This window comes from Bactrocera neohumeralis, chromosome 6, assembly GCF_024586455.1.
Source record: "Bactrocera neohumeralis isolate Rockhampton chromosome 6, APGP_CSIRO_Bneo_wtdbg2-racon-allhic-juicebox.fasta_v2, whole genome shotgun sequence".
NCBI classification, from domain to species: Eukaryota; Metazoa; Arthropoda; class Insecta; order Diptera; family Tephritidae; genus Bactrocera; species Bactrocera neohumeralis.
Window position 1 is genome coordinate 18368564 of NC_065923.1, and position 17990 is coordinate 18386553.

The 17990-nt window shown below is 33.2% G+C and overlaps 5 protein-coding genes across 7 annotated transcripts; 3 read left to right on the top strand and 2 right to left on the bottom strand.

Moving 5' to 3' along the window:
• The first annotated feature begins 521 nt into the window (after positions 1-521).
• LOC126761221 (mediator of RNA polymerase II transcription subunit 24) lies at positions 522-7576 on the top strand. 2 transcript variants are annotated; one of them, XM_050477208.1, is made up of 12 exons: positions 522-719; positions 2673-2759; positions 2836-2993; positions 3063-3706; positions 3767-3963; positions 4626-4794; positions 4863-5059; positions 5118-5287; positions 5356-5908; positions 6332-6444; positions 6792-7349; positions 7415-7576. In XM_050477208.1, exons 1-12 carry the CDS (start codon positions 600-602, stop codon positions 7512-7514), a joined length of 3066 nt encoding a protein of 1021 aa, XP_050333165.1. In that variant the 5' UTR covers positions 522-599; the 3' UTR covers positions 7515-7576. The 2 variants fall into 2 exon arrangements, with proteins under 2 accessions (XP_050333165.1, XP_050333164.1); XM_050477207.1 differs by having other exon boundaries at positions 3063-3963.
• Positions 796-2459, bottom strand: LOC126761222 (chaperone protein DnaJ). Its single transcript, XM_050477209.1, has 3 exons — positions 2027-2459; positions 1716-1916; positions 796-1663 (listed from the first exon to the last, which is right to left on the bottom strand). Exons 1-3 carry the CDS (start codon positions 2328-2330, stop codon positions 942-944), a joined length of 1227 nt encoding a protein of 408 aa, XP_050333166.1. The 5' UTR covers positions 2331-2459; the 3' UTR covers positions 796-941.
• Positions 7577-7839: 263 nt separating the features above from the next.
• Positions 7840-9536, bottom strand: LOC126761223 (nedd8-conjugating enzyme UbcE2M). Its single transcript, XM_050477210.1, has 3 exons — positions 9029-9536; positions 8195-8496; positions 7840-8107 (listed from the first exon to the last, which is right to left on the bottom strand). Exons 1-3 carry the CDS (start codon positions 9132-9134, stop codon positions 7967-7969), a joined length of 549 nt encoding a protein of 182 aa, XP_050333167.1. The 5' UTR covers positions 9135-9536; the 3' UTR covers positions 7840-7966.
• A 251-nt stretch (positions 9537-9787) lies between these two features.
• Positions 9788-11099, top strand: LOC126762211 (probable deoxyhypusine synthase). Its single transcript, XM_050478780.1, has 2 exons — positions 9788-10121; positions 10175-11099. Exons 1-2 carry the CDS (start codon positions 9930-9932, stop codon positions 11072-11074), a joined length of 1092 nt encoding a protein of 363 aa, XP_050334737.1. The 5' UTR covers positions 9788-9929; the 3' UTR covers positions 11075-11099.
• A 330-nt stretch (positions 11100-11429) lies between these two features.
• LOC126763551 (uncharacterized protein DDB_G0286299-like) lies at positions 11430-17668 on the top strand. 2 transcript variants are annotated; one of them, XM_050481157.1, is made up of 7 exons: positions 11430-11850; positions 13447-13917; positions 15937-16021; positions 16086-16171; positions 16383-16482; positions 16589-17168; positions 17488-17668. In XM_050481157.1, the coding sequence occupies exons 1-7, from the start codon at positions 11806-11808 to the stop codon at positions 17642-17644; spliced, it is 1524 nt and encodes a 507-aa protein (XP_050337114.1). In that variant the 5' UTR covers positions 11430-11805; the 3' UTR covers positions 17645-17668. The 2 variants fall into 2 exon arrangements, with proteins under 2 accessions (XP_050337114.1, XP_050337115.1); XM_050481158.1 differs by having other exon boundaries at positions 16089-16171.
• Positions 17669-17990: the final 322 nt, after the last annotated feature.

Consider the following 17990-nt stretch of genomic DNA (forward strand, 5'->3'; position numbering starts at 1 on the left):
TTTATTGCCAGCAATAGTCTTTACGATAATTATTCAGATATCTACTACCAACCATGAATATGAAGCTATGGAGCCATGTTCACAGTAGTAAAATTATCGCGATATCATCTACTGCAACACGTTCAGTTACTATGGAAATACACAATAGTGTCTTGTTTAACTGATAATCATATAATATTTTCAGTTGGCATAACTTTTGAATACGTTAATTTTTGTCATTGATTCAGTTCGTTTTATTATTATTATTGGTATATTATCGCACTAATGAACAATGTTTTTATTCTCCCTAAATATAATAATATTAAAGAAATAATAATTTTCACGTAATAACTTGAAAATTATGTTTTTGTCAATCTTTATATCTGGTAGTTCAATGGTGCTCATATTGCATTGCATGCCGATTAGCATGTAAGTTAGCACGCAACTTTTTGGTACCGCTAGTGGAGACTGAAAAATCGGTTTCGATAACATGCAGTATTCGATACATAAATAACAATTTGGCACATCACCGTTTAGTTATTGTTTAGTTTTTGTGTTGAGAAAATGTTTTTTGTGATCTAAGTGAATACAATTTGTATTTTGTTTCCAATATCTTTAAAATGAAAGATAGTACAATGGAACTACAAAAACCAAGTAAAACAAGTTTGTTGAAATTGATGATTTTACGTGCTTGGCGTGAACGTTGGAATGTTGCGCTTTGGGGTACCAATATCAAGCGAGTAAGTGGAGTGTAATGTAATTAAAGAAAAGTTAAATAAAGGAAGTCAAGTTTCAATTCAAAATATTTGGGTTTAATTACAGATTTTTCAAAGAAACAATTGAAATATTTGTTCTTAAAAAGACTTTAAATTTTCGGATCTCCAAAAATTTTAACTAAAAACCTAACTTATAGTATTTGGCAGATTCGGCTTTGCATATTCAATTACTTCATATATGCTGCACTAAATAGGTCGTTCAAATGTGTGATCCTCCGTCTTGGCTAAGGCCATTATTAGTTGACGCTGTTTCATACTTAATTGCCGAGGAATACGTATTTTAAAGTTGATGATGTGATCGCCAGTGCCATCACGAGATCTAATACCTTTGCCCTTTAATGTTTTTGTGGTGTGGCTCTCAGTTCCGGGGTCTAGTTTAACTTCTAGTTCTTCGTATATGCCACGTACTTTAAAAGTTCCACCTAATACTGCGTCCGAAATACTAATGTACTTGTCTGAAAGTACATTGTTGCCTATACGTTGAAAGATGTCACTCGGTTGCACTTGTACGCGGTAATGGATGCGTTGTTTCGTTTTTGGATTATCAACAGGTACTAATTCACCATGTTTTACTCCTGGTGGTACTTGTGCTACAATTCGAACTGTCTCTAGCACAACGCCACGGTTTTCACATGTATCACACTCGTTACGATTAATGTATCTTTTACCATGACACTGATCACAAACTTGAATACTGGTATATGTGGCAGTTTTCTTGGTTAATTTTCCAATTCCTTGACATTTTCTACAAAGCTCGGGTTTGCTACGGTTGACGAGCTGGGGTGATTTACCGTTGCACGCTGGGCATTTCTTAAGGAAACGTATATCAATATTTTTCTTTAATCCATGGGCTGCTTCCAAAAACGTAAGCTCTAGCCTAGATTCACCGGATGTCATTTTTATCATTTCTATGGAGAAGTTTAAAATTATATCTAATGGTGATATATATTTTAAATTTACCCTCGCGAGTAGTGGGTAGAACAACTTCTCCCTTGCGATTAATAAAACCATTGCCCGAATTTGTGAATTTATGCAAAAATGACTGTTCATCCTTTACCATGCCCAACTGGTCATATTCCAGACGCTTAGATTCATCCGTTAGTATATGATAAGCATTTGAAATTTCTTGAAACCGTTTGGACTCATGAGGTGGCGAATTACCTATAAATCGAAAAGGTTATCACAACGTAAACCACAAAAAAAAAGAGTTTCATAATTTCGGATACAGAATATCAAGTGTTTTGACTCTTATGGACTTCCAGAAATTCTACCTGCGTCTGGATGAAATCGTTTTGCCAAAGTATAATACGCTGCTTTGATTTGCTGCGTCGATGCGTGCCGTTTCACACCGAGTATTTTGTAGTAATAATCCCTCGGAAGTTTCTTCTTCTCTTGTGTTTCCGCGACCAACTGTGACTTCTGTTGTTCAGTAAACCGCTGCATTTCATTTTGTCTATCGGGATAATAAACTGGTCGTTCAACTTTAAACTGATAAGCAACAGTAGCCAATTGTAATTTATTTAGTTTGAGAAAATTTTGTAGTATTGCACGACTTATTGAATTTAAAACATTCATAGTTTTCCCCGATTTAATTAGAATGATCTACTAAGTATCTTTGTTAGCTTTAATTAAATAAAAGCAAATCGCAAAATTTCGTAAAAAATATATTTCGTCTGTTTTTCAATCCTTCACTACCAGTTTTACTTTCGCTCGCTCCGTTGACAAAAAAATTCTAAAATAATTATATGTTTTGATATTGTAGACGTCTAAAAAAAGCGTCAGCTTACTTTGTCCAAGTCCATTGACAAGTTTGTTTCGTGTGCGCATTTATATTAATTTGTATGGAATATAAAATCTATGTATTTTTCGAAATTCTTCTTTTAAAGCTCAAATATTTTACTCTTAAAATTTACATAGGTGCTCCCGCGCGGAGTTAGTGGTGATGCTTATAACTTGGCTGATTGTATACTACAGCAATCTTTGGTGGGTTCGAATGCCAACCCGGTAAGTCAATTCTACTCACCTATTTTATATACACATATTTTTTCATAAATATTTCTATACTTTTATATATTTTTAGTTAATATTAAATTATTTAAAACACTGTCTTTGTGCAAATTTGGTCTCACATGCCGCTGTTTTACGGCGAATATCGAAATATGATCATTTCGATCGCGTTTATTGCATCGCGGCGTTATTAGAATTCCTAGAAGATGTTATGGATGGTGTAACGTGCAGGTAAGTTTCACTATCCCTCTTTGATCTTTGTTGATTTTAACGTTTCTAATATTTCTGCATTATTAACAGAAACAAACCAGAGGAGGGTATATTACCCAATGCGATTGCTTCTTTAGTATATTGGATAATGCAAATAGTTGCTATGATCATGAAAAACTATGAAATTGGCGGGGAAATTAGCGCAGAACAATCATTTATGTTCGAGAAAACATGTATTATTGTCGACAAATTTATATCCAATCAATACTTGATGGGCATATTTTATATCGGTTGTTATGATGACATAGAAATGTATGGTAAAATACGTGACAAATACAACGGCCTAAAGAATACACTTGTTAGTAGTCATTTATCGTCGCGTAATATGTCTATAGCACAATCGCTGCAACAGCTGGCATATTTAGATGCTACTAAGTTAACTATGCCACGTTTGCATTCAAAAGGCGTGGAGTCAATAAGCTATTGCGTACAACCCCTCTTAGCTGTGGAAGTATTATTAAATCCATGTAATGATACATCATACTTTGTCGCCGAGCTGCAAATGATACAACGCCTAAAAAACTATTCACTCACACGTTTAATTTACGAAATTGTGCGCGCGGGCTTCATTTCACTGAGTAATGTGGTGGAAGTTAGCCGTGACACATTGTGGGGCGCATTCACATTCTTCAAAGTACCACACATCATCAAGCAATTGCATGCACTTCAACGCTGTAAGCATAAGTCTTTTATTATGTTTAAGGAAATGTATTTAATTTTTCCTGTATTTTCAGCTAATGACGAGCAAACGCCCACCGATCATATCCCTGAGGTAGTTGAGGCTTTTGAGCTACTTTTAGAAGATAACTTGCTGCTTGATTTAATGGATACGAAGTGCTCTTGTAACATTATAGAGTATCTGTTGAACGATTGGACTAAGCAACATCTGGTCACTGATGTGCATGTTAAACATTTTGCTGCCCAACGGCAAGTAACATATGAAATAATATAAACAGGAAAAGGATAGTCATTTACGGTGTTGCGAATTTTTTATTTAACAATTTTGAATAAAAAATTTAATTTAAGTTTCATGTAGGGATATTTGGTATTGAATTGAAAATTTAATATATGATACCAAATGTTTTGAAAAATTTTGATTTTTAATTCAAAATCCGATTTAAAAGTTTAAAATTGAATTTCGAATCCCAAATCAAAATTAAAAATAGACAAAATTTAAATTGAGCGCACTTTAGTTCAAAATAGTAGAACACGAAGTTCAAAAATGCGAATAAATGCAAATTCAAAAACATTTCTTTTTTTAATTTTTGATTATAAACTATCAAACGAAAATTGGGATTAAAAAATAACTTTCAAACCGGTATTTGGGCTTAAAAATTTATTTTTAATTTATGACGCCGGTATTTGGGATTGAAAGTAAAAACTTATTTTCAATTAAGATTTAACATTGCAAAAAAAAAGCTTAATAAAAATGTTAATTAAAGTATTTATTAAATATTTTGTATACATAGGAAGTATTGAACGAAAATTTAGTAATTTCAAATAATTATATTTTTAAATATTCTAGATATTTTTAAATATTCTCAATATTTATAAACCTAAATTATTAATCAATTCTTAATTTATTGCAGTGAGAGCACATCATTGATGCTTCAAAAACGTGAAACAGGCAACCAAGCTTTGTCAATAATAAATTTCATCATACGCGCAGAAGTGCCGCTATCCGGTGTACTTAAGACACTAAGCACCGATTACAATAAAGTTCAGGAAGCGCTGTTAGGTGTGCTCTGCCAAGTTTTAGTCGGTAAGTAAACATTTATCTGTAAAAAAATTGTCTCAACCCCGTATTAAATTATCTCGCTGTATTAATAGGTAACAGTTTCGATTTGATATTGTCTGTGGCAACAGTGGAAGGTCGTTTAAAAACATTCGTTACACGACTGATACAGTGTAATGAAAATTCGAAGCAGGTTCCGGGTGAAATTGGTAAACCCTCAATTATACGTTCAACACTTTTTGATGTGTCATTTTTGATGCTGACGTTTATAGTACAAACTTATGGATCTGATGTAAGCGCTTAAGACTCAAGTCATAGAGCATCTTATTAAAAACCATTCACTTTTGCAGGTCGTTTTATCGGAACATGGTGACTCCTTCTTCGAGAAGTGGGTGCGTGAATGCATGGCCGAACGTAATAAGCCGAAAAATCCACGTAATATGATTGCACTGTGCGACGAACAAATTGTGGACGAATTGTTATTGAGTTTGCGAAGCCCCGAGGCACAACATAAAAACAGGTTAGTAACAAGAAATTGCAACTTCCATATACTCGTAAAGATTACAATAATAAATGCTTTCTTTTCAGCAATCTCACATGGCAAGATATATGCTTAAATCTACCTGGAGTGCTCAATCATGTGCTTATTGCATGGGAAAAGGACATACTGACATCGACAGATGTGAAAAGTATATTGGAGAATATCAAACGTAGAATGTTCTCCTTCTCCGTGTGCGCTACTTCATTTTTATGCGCTTATATGTATTCAGTTCGTGAGAATGAGCTGCTCAAGCCATTAAATATGATACAACAATTTTTAACACCACTCAGCAGTGAAGAGATGGCTTCGCAGGAAAATGTAAAAGAGCGCCTGGGCTTGTCCTTTCAAATAATACGTAAAATGCAACAAGATGCACATCCCTCGGGCAATACCAAATCTCGGAGTATAACACTCACACAGAATCTGGTGTCACAAACACCACTTTCTGATCAGTTTCGTGAGGTGTGGAAAACGGTGGCTGAGCATGGCTGGTTGCCAGTAATGTCAGCACAGGTACTGGAGTCTTTATTGCAATCTGGCGGTCCGACTTGGTTAACAAGACATTTGGTACAAGAAATAATGATCTGCAAATATACAAAGGTAATTAGTAAACAAGTTGAGTTGTATTTCTCAAATTTAATATAGAAGAAGAAAACTCGTTAAGTTGGCTGTACATTCACAGGTGCATAAAAGCATCTTCTGATTTTGATAGGTCAGCTTATATGATTCAACTACACCAATTTTGTAAATAATTAAATAGATAATTTGTCATCTCAAAAGTTTTTCATACAAGAACTTCATTTTGCTCAGTCAGTGCAGTTTGTACGACATCTATATGCTATAGTATTTCGATCTGAACAATTTGTTTGGAGATTGTACTATTGAGAACAAGACCATGTGCCGAATTTTATTACGATATCACATTCGTACCATATGTTCGTGGCAAATTTAATGTACCCAGTACAAGAAATACCAAAAGTAAAAATTAACCAATTTGAATTTTACGTTTTGATTTCTCCAAAGGACATGATGAAAACCATGGATATAGTATTTGCTATTTTACACTTGGACATTGAACGCAATACTGAGGCGCTACTAAAGGACGTAATACCCTCATATGCACATCAAATGGTTGGGTGAGTATATTAAATGTCTTGTATTCAATTACTAACGAAGAAAGTAAACAAATCCATGTTGTTAATAAAATATAAATTCGAATCTGTATTATAAAACATGTTAAGTGTTCATGTTCGTATACATGTATGTGTTTACTATGAAAACTAAAAATATGTCAAAGCAACATTCCAAGAGAGCCAAGAGCAATTAGAGTGCCCGAGTCTCCGTTAAACAGGTGATTTGGATAATTTCTGCTGATCTAAGTTCTATATACACACAAATTTGGTGATTTTGGATATTTGACTATGCATATTAAATAAATAAAAGAAAATAGTCAATTAATTATTCTTTCGTTCTCTACTTTTAGCGGAGAAATAAATGAACCCCAGTCACATGTATTGGCTCTGCTCTCCGTATACTGCATTATTTCGGCACTGGAGCATCGCCAAGGTGCCATTGGTAACTTACAACAAAAACGTACACGCACGCATAGTGAAGACTGCAACAGCGGTGATTTGGATTTAAATAATGTACCGAAATTACGAAAACTGAATCAGGAAGGCAGTTCGGATAACTCATGTTCGAATGATTTCCTTAGTGACACTCATCCCCTATTGTCAGCTGCCGCTGTTGTTAGTAATGCTGATAATGTTGGTTCGACGGTTTCACGAGATGCAGCACGATCGGCAAACCTTAAAGAGCCATTGCAATCTAGTGTACAACATATCTTTAAAGTATTACAGAAATTTGTAACATCGGACGAGTTGACGCCAAAAGTGTATTTTGCATATCGTTTTATTTCTTTGCTAGTCGAGTGTGGTGGAGAGCGTATACGGCCGGTACTCAAATTATTGCCTACACAACTCGTCCAAAATCTACTCAAAATTATGATCACCGAGGACATTAGCGTGGGCTTGATATGTCGGTAAGTTATTATAAATTCAAATATATTAAAGTATATGATATACATACATTATTGATATATTTCAGTCTCAATGATCTTCGCACACCAACTGGACGGCAATCGGCTGTATCTGATTTAAGTGTTTGGCGTAATATTCGTTTAAAAGAGAACAGTTTGAGATTGTAAATTTTACAAATGTGTCTAAATATACCAACAAGCATATATACACATACATATGTATATTCAAAGATGCATTTTAATTTTTTTACGAAAGTCTATAAGAAAATAATTAGGACTTGGTTGAAAAAAAACCTGCTTTTAGGAAGATTTGCGTGAACGTTCTTGTTTTTAATCGATTATATAACAATTTTGTAATGCTACCTGTAATTACTGGGATGGAAATCAAAATTTATTTTTTAATCGTTAATTGTGAAATATGAGAGATCGTACTTACGATTTCCACCAATGAAGTGTGCGGACTTTATAATCTACACAAATAAATCAAATCAAATTATCTTGCTGCTTTCTTTCTTTAATTAATATTGAAAATTAAATTAATATAAAAACGCCCACCAAAACCTAATATAAAGTTGAGAAGGCAGACGCTGATCCTAAAATTAAATTGTTGATTCTCGGTATCACTTGAGACATGCCTCAAACTGGGTATCACCCACAGTATGACCCTGCATCGCTCTTAAGACATTGCGTTCAAAGAGCGCACGATTTGATTGCAATTGATCTGCTGCTTCCTTATTCAGTGGATCTTCCGGGTTAGGTTCCTGTAAAGTATTATATGGTTTAAATTAAATGTAACGTAATCAAATTTTTAGTATAAGCAAATTATAAAATATACAGTTTTAACGCACCAAGAAAAGAAATTGTAATCCGTAAACAATAGAACTAATTGTCAGTACTGGATTCCAGTCTTCACGCAAAATATTTAAACAGACGTTGCCTTCTAGATCGATATTTGGATGGTAGACTTGTGTTTCGCATTTTACTTTTGGTGGTTCATGTGGGTAGTTGGGTCCTACACGAAAACTGAAAACGAAACGTCCGTTTCTGTAGAAACCTTCGTCAGGACAAATCGTTAGCTTAAAATTGAGTAAATCATTTGGATCGGGAAACTCAGTGGCGCATGTTTTCGGCAGGTTTAACTCGTTGATGTCTATACATAAATAAATAAAATTAATTCAAAATAGTTATCAAGGCAACAATTTTTGAGATTCTTAATATACCGCATAATAAGAAAAACAAGCTTATGGGTAGTTGAGTGTTATCAAATTGAGATTGCACATCTTTAGGTTAGCAAAATTAAGAAAAAAAAGGAAAAATTGCTTTAGCTATTATTTTTAATGGTAACTCCAGATGTACAAACTGAAGATCTAAGATTCTAACTGCGAATGAGTGAATAAAAATCTGCAACGTTCATGCTGATGACCCAACTCTCAACAGAACAAATAAAATTAAAGTAATCATAAACCCGAATCGTTCCTTGACTAATTAAAGATTTGTATACAATGGAAACTAGATCCACTGTTATATGATCATTAACATTTGAAAACCTAAAACTATATTCAGCCGCATTCTAATAAGCATACATTTGGGAAACAACTGTTTTTTGTTAAGGATACTTATTTTTATTTTCCTTTTAACAATAATTAAATTATATATGTATATATATTTTTAATAAACTTTACCTTTTTGTATACGTAGCTGCGCTGCTGATGCTTTCTTTTGCTGCCCGGTGCGAGCCAACTGTTCGCCATCCTTTTTTTGTTGTTTCAGTGAAAACAATTTGATCATAACGTTACTGTTGCTCCTCCGTGCACTTCCGTATTTTTCTTATAATGTAATTTTGTTATTTTTCCTGTTTGCTGCTTTTTGCCAGTTTCTCTTTTGTTCTGACAGTTTTAGGTTTATAAGTTTGCAATTAAATACTGCAATTAAAGATTCACAAAAGGGTCGGAGTCAGGGCGCTGGCACAATTTGTTGTTGTTAATTGTGATGATGCGTTTTTTCCAAACTGTGTTACATATATCCCCACTATTTCGAACAACACTTCCACTATTGTACACTTTGTAAAACTACTTTAAAATTCCAATAGTCCAACACCAAAAATCTTTTTCGATTATTCTATATGGATTTGTTCTTTTCTGAGTTTCTCCAAATTTTTGACTTTCAATTTGCAATGCCAAAAAGTGAGTTGTAGTGTTGCCGTTCTTCGTTTATTATTGCATGTCATAACAGTCGGATAAAATATAAATAAATAAAATTACTTATAATAAATAAAATATATTATAAAGATTTGTTATATTTGAGTTTCGTTCGAATCTAAAAGAATATTTAAATTATTCTAATTATAAAGGCAGATATTTATTTGTTCTACATTTTTGTTTCTGAAAAGTTACCAGCTTTAAGAGATTTTATATATATATATATTTTTGGAGCAGCGTTAACCCTATTCATTCGCAAGCATGTGGTACTTTCCATATTCGAACATTCAAATTAAATCAAAACAAAGTTTAGTTTGTATAAAGTTTTTAAATATTTAATTAAAGTTTAATAATTTGAGTGAACATAGGTTTTATACAGTAGAAAATGTCCGTTGAACCCGATATCGCCAAAGAAGCGGTACTTAAACGAAGTGAAAATATACCGGAAAACACTCCCATTGTGCTGGGCTATGATTGGAATCAAGGAATTGATTACTCAAAATTATTTGAGTCGTATGTTAATACAGGGTTTCAAGCTACTAATCTTGGATTGGCAATAAGAGAAATCAATCAAATGGTAATGTAACTATTTTTTTATGGAAAGCTTTATGTATTTTAAAATATTCATAGCTTGATTGTAGGCAGCAGCCGTTGAAACCTGAAGAAGCCGATTTGCATGAAACGGATGAATTCATTAGACGAAAACATAGCTGTACAATATTCCTTGGATTCACATCTAATCTAGTGTCGTCGGGATTACGGGAGACATTAAGATTCCTCGTTGAACACCAAATGGTGGATTGTGTAGTAACGACAGCGGGTGGCGTTGAAGAAGACTTTATTAAATGTCTAGCACCCACGTACATGGGATCATTCGAATTATCTGGCCGAGATTTACGGGATCGTGGTATAAATCGTATAGGTAACTTGCTTGTACCGAACGATAACTATTGCAAGTTTGAGGATTGGCTCATGCCGCTACTTGATGAAATGGTAGAAGAGCAAAAAACGAAAGGCATGATTTGGTCTCCTTCTCGTATTATACAACGACTTGGGGAAAGGATAAACGACACCAGTTCAATATACTACTGGGCTGCGAAACATAAAATACCTGTATTTTGCCCTGCGCTTACAGATGGTAGTCTAGGTGACATGATGTATTTCCACTCTTTCCGTCACCCTGGATTAGTGGTAGATATTTTGTCCGATTTGCAACGTCTAAACACTATGGCTGTGAAAGCCACCAAATCGGGAATGATTATCATTGGCGGTGGTATAATAAAGCATCACATATGCAATGCGAACTTGATGAGAAATGGAGCAGATTATTCCGTTTTTATTAACACAGCTTCGGAATTCGATGGCAGTGACAGTGGTGCTCGACCAGATGAGGCTATTTCTTGGGGTAAAATAAAGAAAGAAGCTTCACCAGTTAAGGTGTATGCAGAAGCTAGTTTAGTAGTGCCATTGATTGTTGGTGAGACTTTTGTTAAAAGACATTTTAATGCAAAAAAGAATAACGAACCATGATAATAAATAATTGTAAAAAATGCAAGTTTGCGGACTTTAATTTGTAATAGTAAACGAACTTTTAAATAAAGCTTAGTCAATAACGCCTTACGATCTTCGTCACCAGAAAATCATTTATATTCGATCAAGGGCTGTTAACTCGACAGTACAAAAAATTTTGTGAGTAATATTTTTCGCTAAAAGCAACAACAAAATATAAGAAATATATATAAAATAAAAATATATAACATACAATATAATTATTTTTAAATTTCTGCACACCCTAATAAATAATGAAATTATGAAAATCCGGCAATATAAAGATAGATAGATTTCGAACAGCTGGTGAATAGTGTTGTCAACATTTCTGTGAATTGTCTTTATGTGAAAGGGCTGAAAATTTGTCATTGAAAGAAATAGACAATTCTCACTATTAATTTGTGCTAAGTATTTGAGTATTTAGATTTAGAAAAAGATTTGAGTATTTAAAATATTGTTTATTTTGTTAAAAATAAAATAACCGATAACACGAAAGTTAAGAATTTAATATTGAATCAAACAAACGCGTCGAAAGTAGTCAGGCAAGCAGCAACACAGAGTCGCAGTCGAGTTATAGCAACGAAAGTAACGACGGGAGCGGCAAGAGCAACGGCAACAGTGACGAAAATAAAGAAAAGTGGACATCAAGGAAATTAAAAAATTTCTAAAAATATTTGCAATTATTTAAATCGGTGTACAATTCAAAGTTAAAAATGGTCCTTAAGGTTTATGTAAGCGGAATGTCCGGCAATAAAGAGGTAAGGATTCAGTAGATATGGTTCTAAGGTGCCAATAATGTTGGCAATTGCGGCTATCGTGTAAAAGAAATGTATGCGGGTGGGGTTAGCAGCCCAGAACTCGTCGAAATATAATATTCATTTATGTGCAAATAAAAATTAAAAATCTGGTTCCGGCAATGGGTGATTCTACTGTGACGTGATTAACATTGGTTAACTCAAAAAGAAATAGTATGATTCCAACAACAAATATTAGATATGTGAACGACCATCCACGGAACGATTGCATTTAGCAGTTTAAATGTCAAGTAGATTTTGTTATGTTCTCTGGTGGGCGAACGATCATATTTTATACATGCTTGACATGGTCGCTACTGCTAAGGTGTTTGTGGTGGTTTGTCATCATTTTGAGCTGTGGTAGTGTTGTGGTCTTCACTTCTGGTTTTTATTTAAAGATACCACCTGTTAAACTAAAATATGCGTTACATACGATAAACGAAAATCATTGTACAGCAATCAAAGCTGATTAAGGGTATAAGAAGTAATATCTACTATTCTTTCGCAATGTAGAATCAAATTTTCGCACATATGTACATACATATGTGCCTCATATAGTATATGCTTATGCTCTTAAGAAAAATTCATTATTTGATTATGAATCATAAATGTTATGTGCTTACGTGCCAACATCTCAGAATTGTAAAGGTAAAAGGGGCAGGCAATTAATGTGTAGCATATACAAATATATACGCAAGCAAATAAACTCTTGTATATTCAAGTACATGAGGATAGATCCGAACTTTCCAAAAAATTATTCAGGTCGGTAATATACGGAGTAAAAGTTGAGAAATTTTATTTAACAAAACCGTGTATTTACACAATGACTACTGAATATGTTATAATATACATATGTATGTATGTATTCTAATACCCAATTTTGGTGGGTTTTACCTTATTGAATTGATTTGTTTAATAACTCTGAATTGAAATTTTATAAAATATTTCATTTATTCGTTGGAAATATGTACATATGTATGAGCAGGCGGTTAAGTCATCTTGTATACCATATTCGGTCAAACCGGTTTTATAATTTTTAGTGATTTCAGTTACTCCCTACAATTTGTATGTAAACAGTATTTAATATTTTATTATTACTTGATCGTTACATTCTTAATAGTGACGCATCTTCGTGTTAAATTTCCGCCTTTTACAATAATAGTACCTAATATTGATGATGACGACGTATTTTGGGTTTCATATCAAATTTGTTATCTAATCAATATAATTTATCAATATTCTTAAGTATACATACGCGTGTCATATTTATCTGTTTAACATACATATATGTAAGTATAATGTTATCACACGGAAAATATAACTTTTCAAAACTTCAGAAAAATGCAAAAAATCATATTAAATTATGCATATAATTAATATTTGTATATACATAATAATTTTATATATAATTTTATTGTATCATTCATTTACTACAGTTACTTGTACAAAATTTTCACCTCTTTAGCAAGTTTCATTGAGTTCCAAATCTTTAGTATAGAAGAGTTCTACATAACAAATAAATACTTATGTATATTTATACTTATGCACTTAAAATTTTAGGTCAAAAAACGCCAGCAACGCGTTTTGATGATTTTGGACAGCAAGAATATCAAGTACGACATTGTGGACATAACGGAACCAGGGAAAGAAAGCGAAAAAGAGTTGATGCAAACAAAGTCGACCAGCAATGGTGCCACAGTAAGTGACCCAGAGCCAAGACATCCACTGCCACCACAAATATTCAACCAGGAAGAATATTGTGGGGATTATGATGCCTTCGATTTGGCCAATGAAATAGATACATTAGAGCAGTTCTTGAAGCTGGCACCGGCCGATACCACAGCTGTTTCTAGTGCTCAGCTGGAGTTGAAGCAGGAAAATGGAGAAGTAAAAGCATCAGATGATGAGAACAAAGAAAATGTCGAAGAGAAACCTGAAAGTGAAGAGGTCGGCAAAACGGCTGACGACAGTCAAGCCGCTGCCGATGCTGGGGAGAGTGCAAACGGTGATGGCGAGACCAAGAATGCTGAGGTTTGAGCAGTCGATTTTTTTTGCAAAAAACTCTTACACTTTAAGCGCTAAGTATTGCTAACGACAAGAAAATATTGTAAAGCTCTTGTATAGCGTAATAGCATTAACAAAGATTTATATTACATACATATGTATATGCTTATGTAATTAAAACCTCAATTTTCACTTTAATTTTTTACTTATTGTATGTTTACTTTCTTTTTATTTCTGCAATATTAAATTAATTATAATTTAACATTTTACTGCGCTAATATAACAACAGCAGCAATTATCGTAAAATTAAAAAGGAATAGCAAGCAATGCAAACTAACAAACAGTATGTTAAATATTCATTATTTACACACATGACATGCATATGTATTTATTTTTTTTTAGTTCATATTTAATAATCATTAAATTTCTTATGATATAATAAGCAATACTGCTTGTGTTTATGAAAAAAGACAAGAACCGTATTTATACTTTCATGAAATTCGTTAATCAAAAAGTTGATTTACTTAATTCTTAGTACATATCTACATAGTCCGTATGGCAAACTAGCGTAACTAAGAAGAAAGTGGAATAATTCTCCTAATTTTGTTGGGTGCCAATTTCCGGAACTATATAAAGGGAAATGCAGCAACAAACCACGGGTTTTCTCATACCCACACACGAATTTGAGTTTTGCCCAAGTAAAATTAACACAAAAGTAAACAATTTTGAATTTTTACATACATACATATGTAGTTGGGTATTCGTGCCTAACTAGAAATTTTTGAATAAAATAAAAGAAGTTTGCACTTATATTTAATTAAATTATGGAGTGAATTTCGATTGCAATTACTTGAAAAAAATTTCTTCTATACATATGTATATGCCCATAAATTATGGCATACAGTTCGCTTTTAATTTTTAAATATTTATATTTTTCATTTCGTTTAACGATTTTATATAATTGATTTGATATATCATACATTTACTTCGGTTCTAATAATTGCATGTAATACTAATCTTTATGGGTTTATTTATATGGGCAGTACACACTTTGCACCTACATTATTAGTAAGTGTTTCACCGCGAGATTGAGATCAGTTGTTAAAGTAAAAAAATATTTTTTTTTATACACATGTATTTAATTCATACGCAGATATTTATAACTGAATAATTTGTTCATGAAAGCGAAATTGTTTCGAATTTCTCAGAGAGTGTAGAGTGTAGTATCAACATCAATGATAAACTTGAAGTACATTTTAAATGCAAATTTAAACACACGTCACAAAGGGGAGCAAGTAAAAGTCATAAATTGAAGTCGATAAAACAATTAAAACAAATGAATGTTGAATTGTTATTTTACAGCTTAGAGATAACAGCGAAAATTTTAGTACTTTTGATAATTGAAATAATTTATAATTAATCTGAGAACATAATAATTGTGTGCAATTAGAATTGTTAATCAAGTCCTAATATAAACATTTGACGTGACAATTAGTTTAACTTGCCATATTGGTTGAAAAAGGAACATGCTTACGAAAAACAATCGAATTGAAGGAATTAAACCGATATAATTATGTATGTATATCATAAACGACTGCTATGTAAAGAGCGTAAAATACATTTATACAATAATAAAAAAATCTACTTGCTTTTTTTGTCCGGTTATTGAGTCGGATAATTGAATTGCCGCGATGTAGCATAAGCCATGTACGTTATATGTTTAACGTTAAATTATGGTAATAGGTGCTTGAGATGAATCGAGTGTGTTGGAGGTACATACTTCCATTGGTTGATTTTTGCCAGTTTCAACGCTGACAAAATTCTTAATGTGCTTTAAATTTTAAATATTACGCACTGCGCTGTCGTTTAATGTGTTTTAATAGGCGTAAGCATTTTTATGTGCAGCGCGGCATGCATGTATATTTGTACTTTTGTGTAACTGTCGTCTAGCGAGAACTACAATGCCAATAAAAATTTCGCCGCTTTGGAGCTTTTTTTACTAACCTGCCAACAAGAAACTTTGAATAATTTATTGTGATCTTGAAGAATGAAACGCAGGAGGAACAAAATGAAGAAAAGAAAGACGAAACTGAAACGGCCGAAGCCGATACAGAAGAGGACAAATCCATAGGTACATATATATATATGTATATGTAAAGTACTTTTAAAGTTACTAACTCACTTATAACACATAGCAGAGACTGTTAAAGAAGAAGTGGCTGAAGAGCAGTCAAAGAGTGACGATACAAAACCAAATAATGCAGAAGGCGATCCGACCGAGGTTTGTGTCTACAAATTAGGCCATTACCTTTAAAGCTTCGCACAACCAATTCATTGATAAGATTCTGAGCCTTAGATATAGAGTATATCCATTTTGACCACTATTAATACTTTACCTATGTATATGTATTTCAATTTTCCCCTCACATTGGAAAAATGTCCTAACTAACTATAATGGATGTGTAAAAATATCATTGATATCATGAAATCAGACGCAAAAAGCGGAAACTAAACCCGACGACGAAGAAAAGAGCGTAAAAGTAGGAGACAGCGAAAATGCCGAAGACACAGCAGAAACGGAAGTAGCGAAAGGTAAAATGTAACAGTGTTATTGTTGTTGTGTGTTGAACGTACTTTTGTATGCGAATACAATTAAAAAGCAAAACAGAAATACTTAAATAATTTTGCACACCATTAGATAAATCCAATGAGGAAACGGAAGATAAAACGGAGAGTAAACCGGAACCCGAAGACAATGCAAAGGAGGAAACGGCGAAAAAAGAAAGTGTCATAGAAGCAGAAACATCGGCGGTGGAAACAGATTCTTTGAAAGAATATACAGAGGAAGACATTCAAAAAGATGAAACCGCAAAATTAGAAACGGAGAACCAAGATACCAGTAATGACAAAGACGAAGAAGCTGAAAAAGAAGCAGAAAATTCTGAAGCAAATGAGAAGGATGTTGTGGATGAAAGTAAAAAAGAAATCGATGAAACGGACGAAACCGGCAACGATGATGCACAGATTGTTGGTGATGAAAATGAAGTAGCTGAAAAAGAGAGTGAAAAAACAACAGCAGATGTAAGGGAAAATGTAGAATCCTATAACGATGATAATGAGAATGCAAGCGAAGAAAACGTGACGAGCGAAGAAGAAGATGATGATGAAGAAGAATCAAGCTCATCGGAAAAAGTTATTGATAAGGCAGAAGATACCGCAGAAAATAAAGATGACATTAAGGAAGAGATTGCTACCAACGATCACGATGATATTGAATAGTAATAATACCATTAAAATTAAGAGAAACCTCTTCCGCGATCGACTGCTTAGCTTTTGGATATGTTACATATCATTAATTAACTTTTATTTATTAAATACATCGTCCTTAGTTTCTCACTTTATAATGGTTTTGGAGTTACCCCCTAGCACTTCATGAGTCATTATTTGTAAATTTGATCATGCATCACCGAAAAGCACTGAACGTAGTAAACACAAGCCAACACACACCTTGTAATTATCTACTTACCTAATTCGTTCATACTTTACATACACATACACACCTCTTTAATAAAATTATTTATTTTACATTTTTGTCAGCATAAAATTGTGGACAATGAAAGGCTCACACAATCTACACCGCATAGGAATGTCACCCATGCCAAAGTGGAAGACTTACTTGATAGCGAGAAGCGTGCAGCGGCGAATTAAACCAATGCACTGTAATACATACATATATACATTCATCAGTCAATAAATATTGAGTTTTAAGTTGAAAAAATGTGTTTGCGTTTGTAGTTATATCTTACCGTTTGTATGCATTTATTTCATTGATGATTTTTTTTACCCTGAAGAGGGTATATTAAGTTTTCACGAAGTTAGTAACACCCAAAAGGACACGTCGGAGACCCCATAAAAAAATATACACATATGTATGTATATGTACATGTGTATGTACATACATATATTATCAGAGTAACGAGCTGAGTAGTTTTAGACAAGTCCGTCTGTCTGTATGTATGTGTGTAACGCTCAGTTTTTGAGATGAGACAAGTGCTTGTATGAAATCCTTATTTGAGGAAATTATTCTAAATTCGAAAGTT

Excerpts from the sequence above, each read along its gene's own strand:
- LOC126761221 (XM_050477207.1), top strand. The coding sequence starts at position 600 with ATGAAAGATAGTACAATGGAACTACAAAAACCAAGTAAAACAAGTTTG. Across the intron at positions 5,909-6,331 it reads TGATCTGCAAATATACAAAG|GACATGATGAAAACCATGGA; the intron begins GTAATTAGTAAA and ends ATTTCTCCAAAG. Across the intron at positions 7,350-7,414 it reads AGCGTGGGCTTGATATGTCG|TCTCAATGATCTTCGCACAC; the intron begins GTAAGTTATTAT and ends GATATATTTCAG.
- LOC126761222 (XM_050477209.1), bottom strand. The coding sequence starts at position 2,330 with ATGAATGTTTTAAATTCAATAAGTCGTGCAATACTACAAAATTTTCTC. Across the intron at positions 1,917-2,026 it reads ACGATTTCATCCAGACGCAG|GTAATTCGCCACCTCATGAG; the intron begins GTAGAATTTCTG and ends TTCGATTTATAG. Across the intron at positions 1,664-1,715 it reads TCTACCCACTACTCGCGAGG|AAATGATAAAAATGACATCC; the intron begins GTAAATTTAAAA and ends ACTTCTCCATAG.
- LOC126761223 (XM_050477210.1), bottom strand. The coding sequence starts at position 9,134 with ATGATCAAATTGTTTTCACTGAAACAACAAAAAAAGGATGGCGAACAG. Across the intron at positions 8,497-9,028 it reads GCAGCTACGTATACAAAAAG|ACATCAACGAGTTAAACCTG; the intron begins GTAAAGTTTATT and ends ATTTATGTATAG. Across the intron at positions 8,108-8,194 it reads GATTACAATTTCTTTTCTTG|GAACCTAACCCGGAAGATCC; the intron begins GTGCGTTAAAAC and ends AATACTTTACAG.
- LOC126763551 (XM_050481157.1), top strand. The coding sequence starts at position 11,806 with ATGGTCCTTAAGGTTTATGTAAGCGGAATGTCCGGCAATAAAGAG. Across the intron at positions 16,483-16,588 it reads AGAAACGGAAGTAGCGAAAG|ATAAATCCAATGAGGAAACG; the intron begins GTAAAATGTAAC and ends GCACACCATTAG. Across the intron at positions 17,169-17,487 it reads GATCACGATGATATTGAATA|CATAAAATTGTGGACAATGA; the intron begins GTAATAATACCA and ends CATTTTTGTCAG.
- LOC126762211 (XM_050478780.1), top strand. The coding sequence starts at position 9,930 with ATGTCCGTTGAACCCGATATCGCCAAAGAAGCGGTACTTAAACGAAGT. Across the intron at positions 10,122-10,174 it reads TAAGAGAAATCAATCAAATG|CTTGATTGTAGGCAGCAGCC; the intron begins GTAATGTAACTA and ends AAATATTCATAG.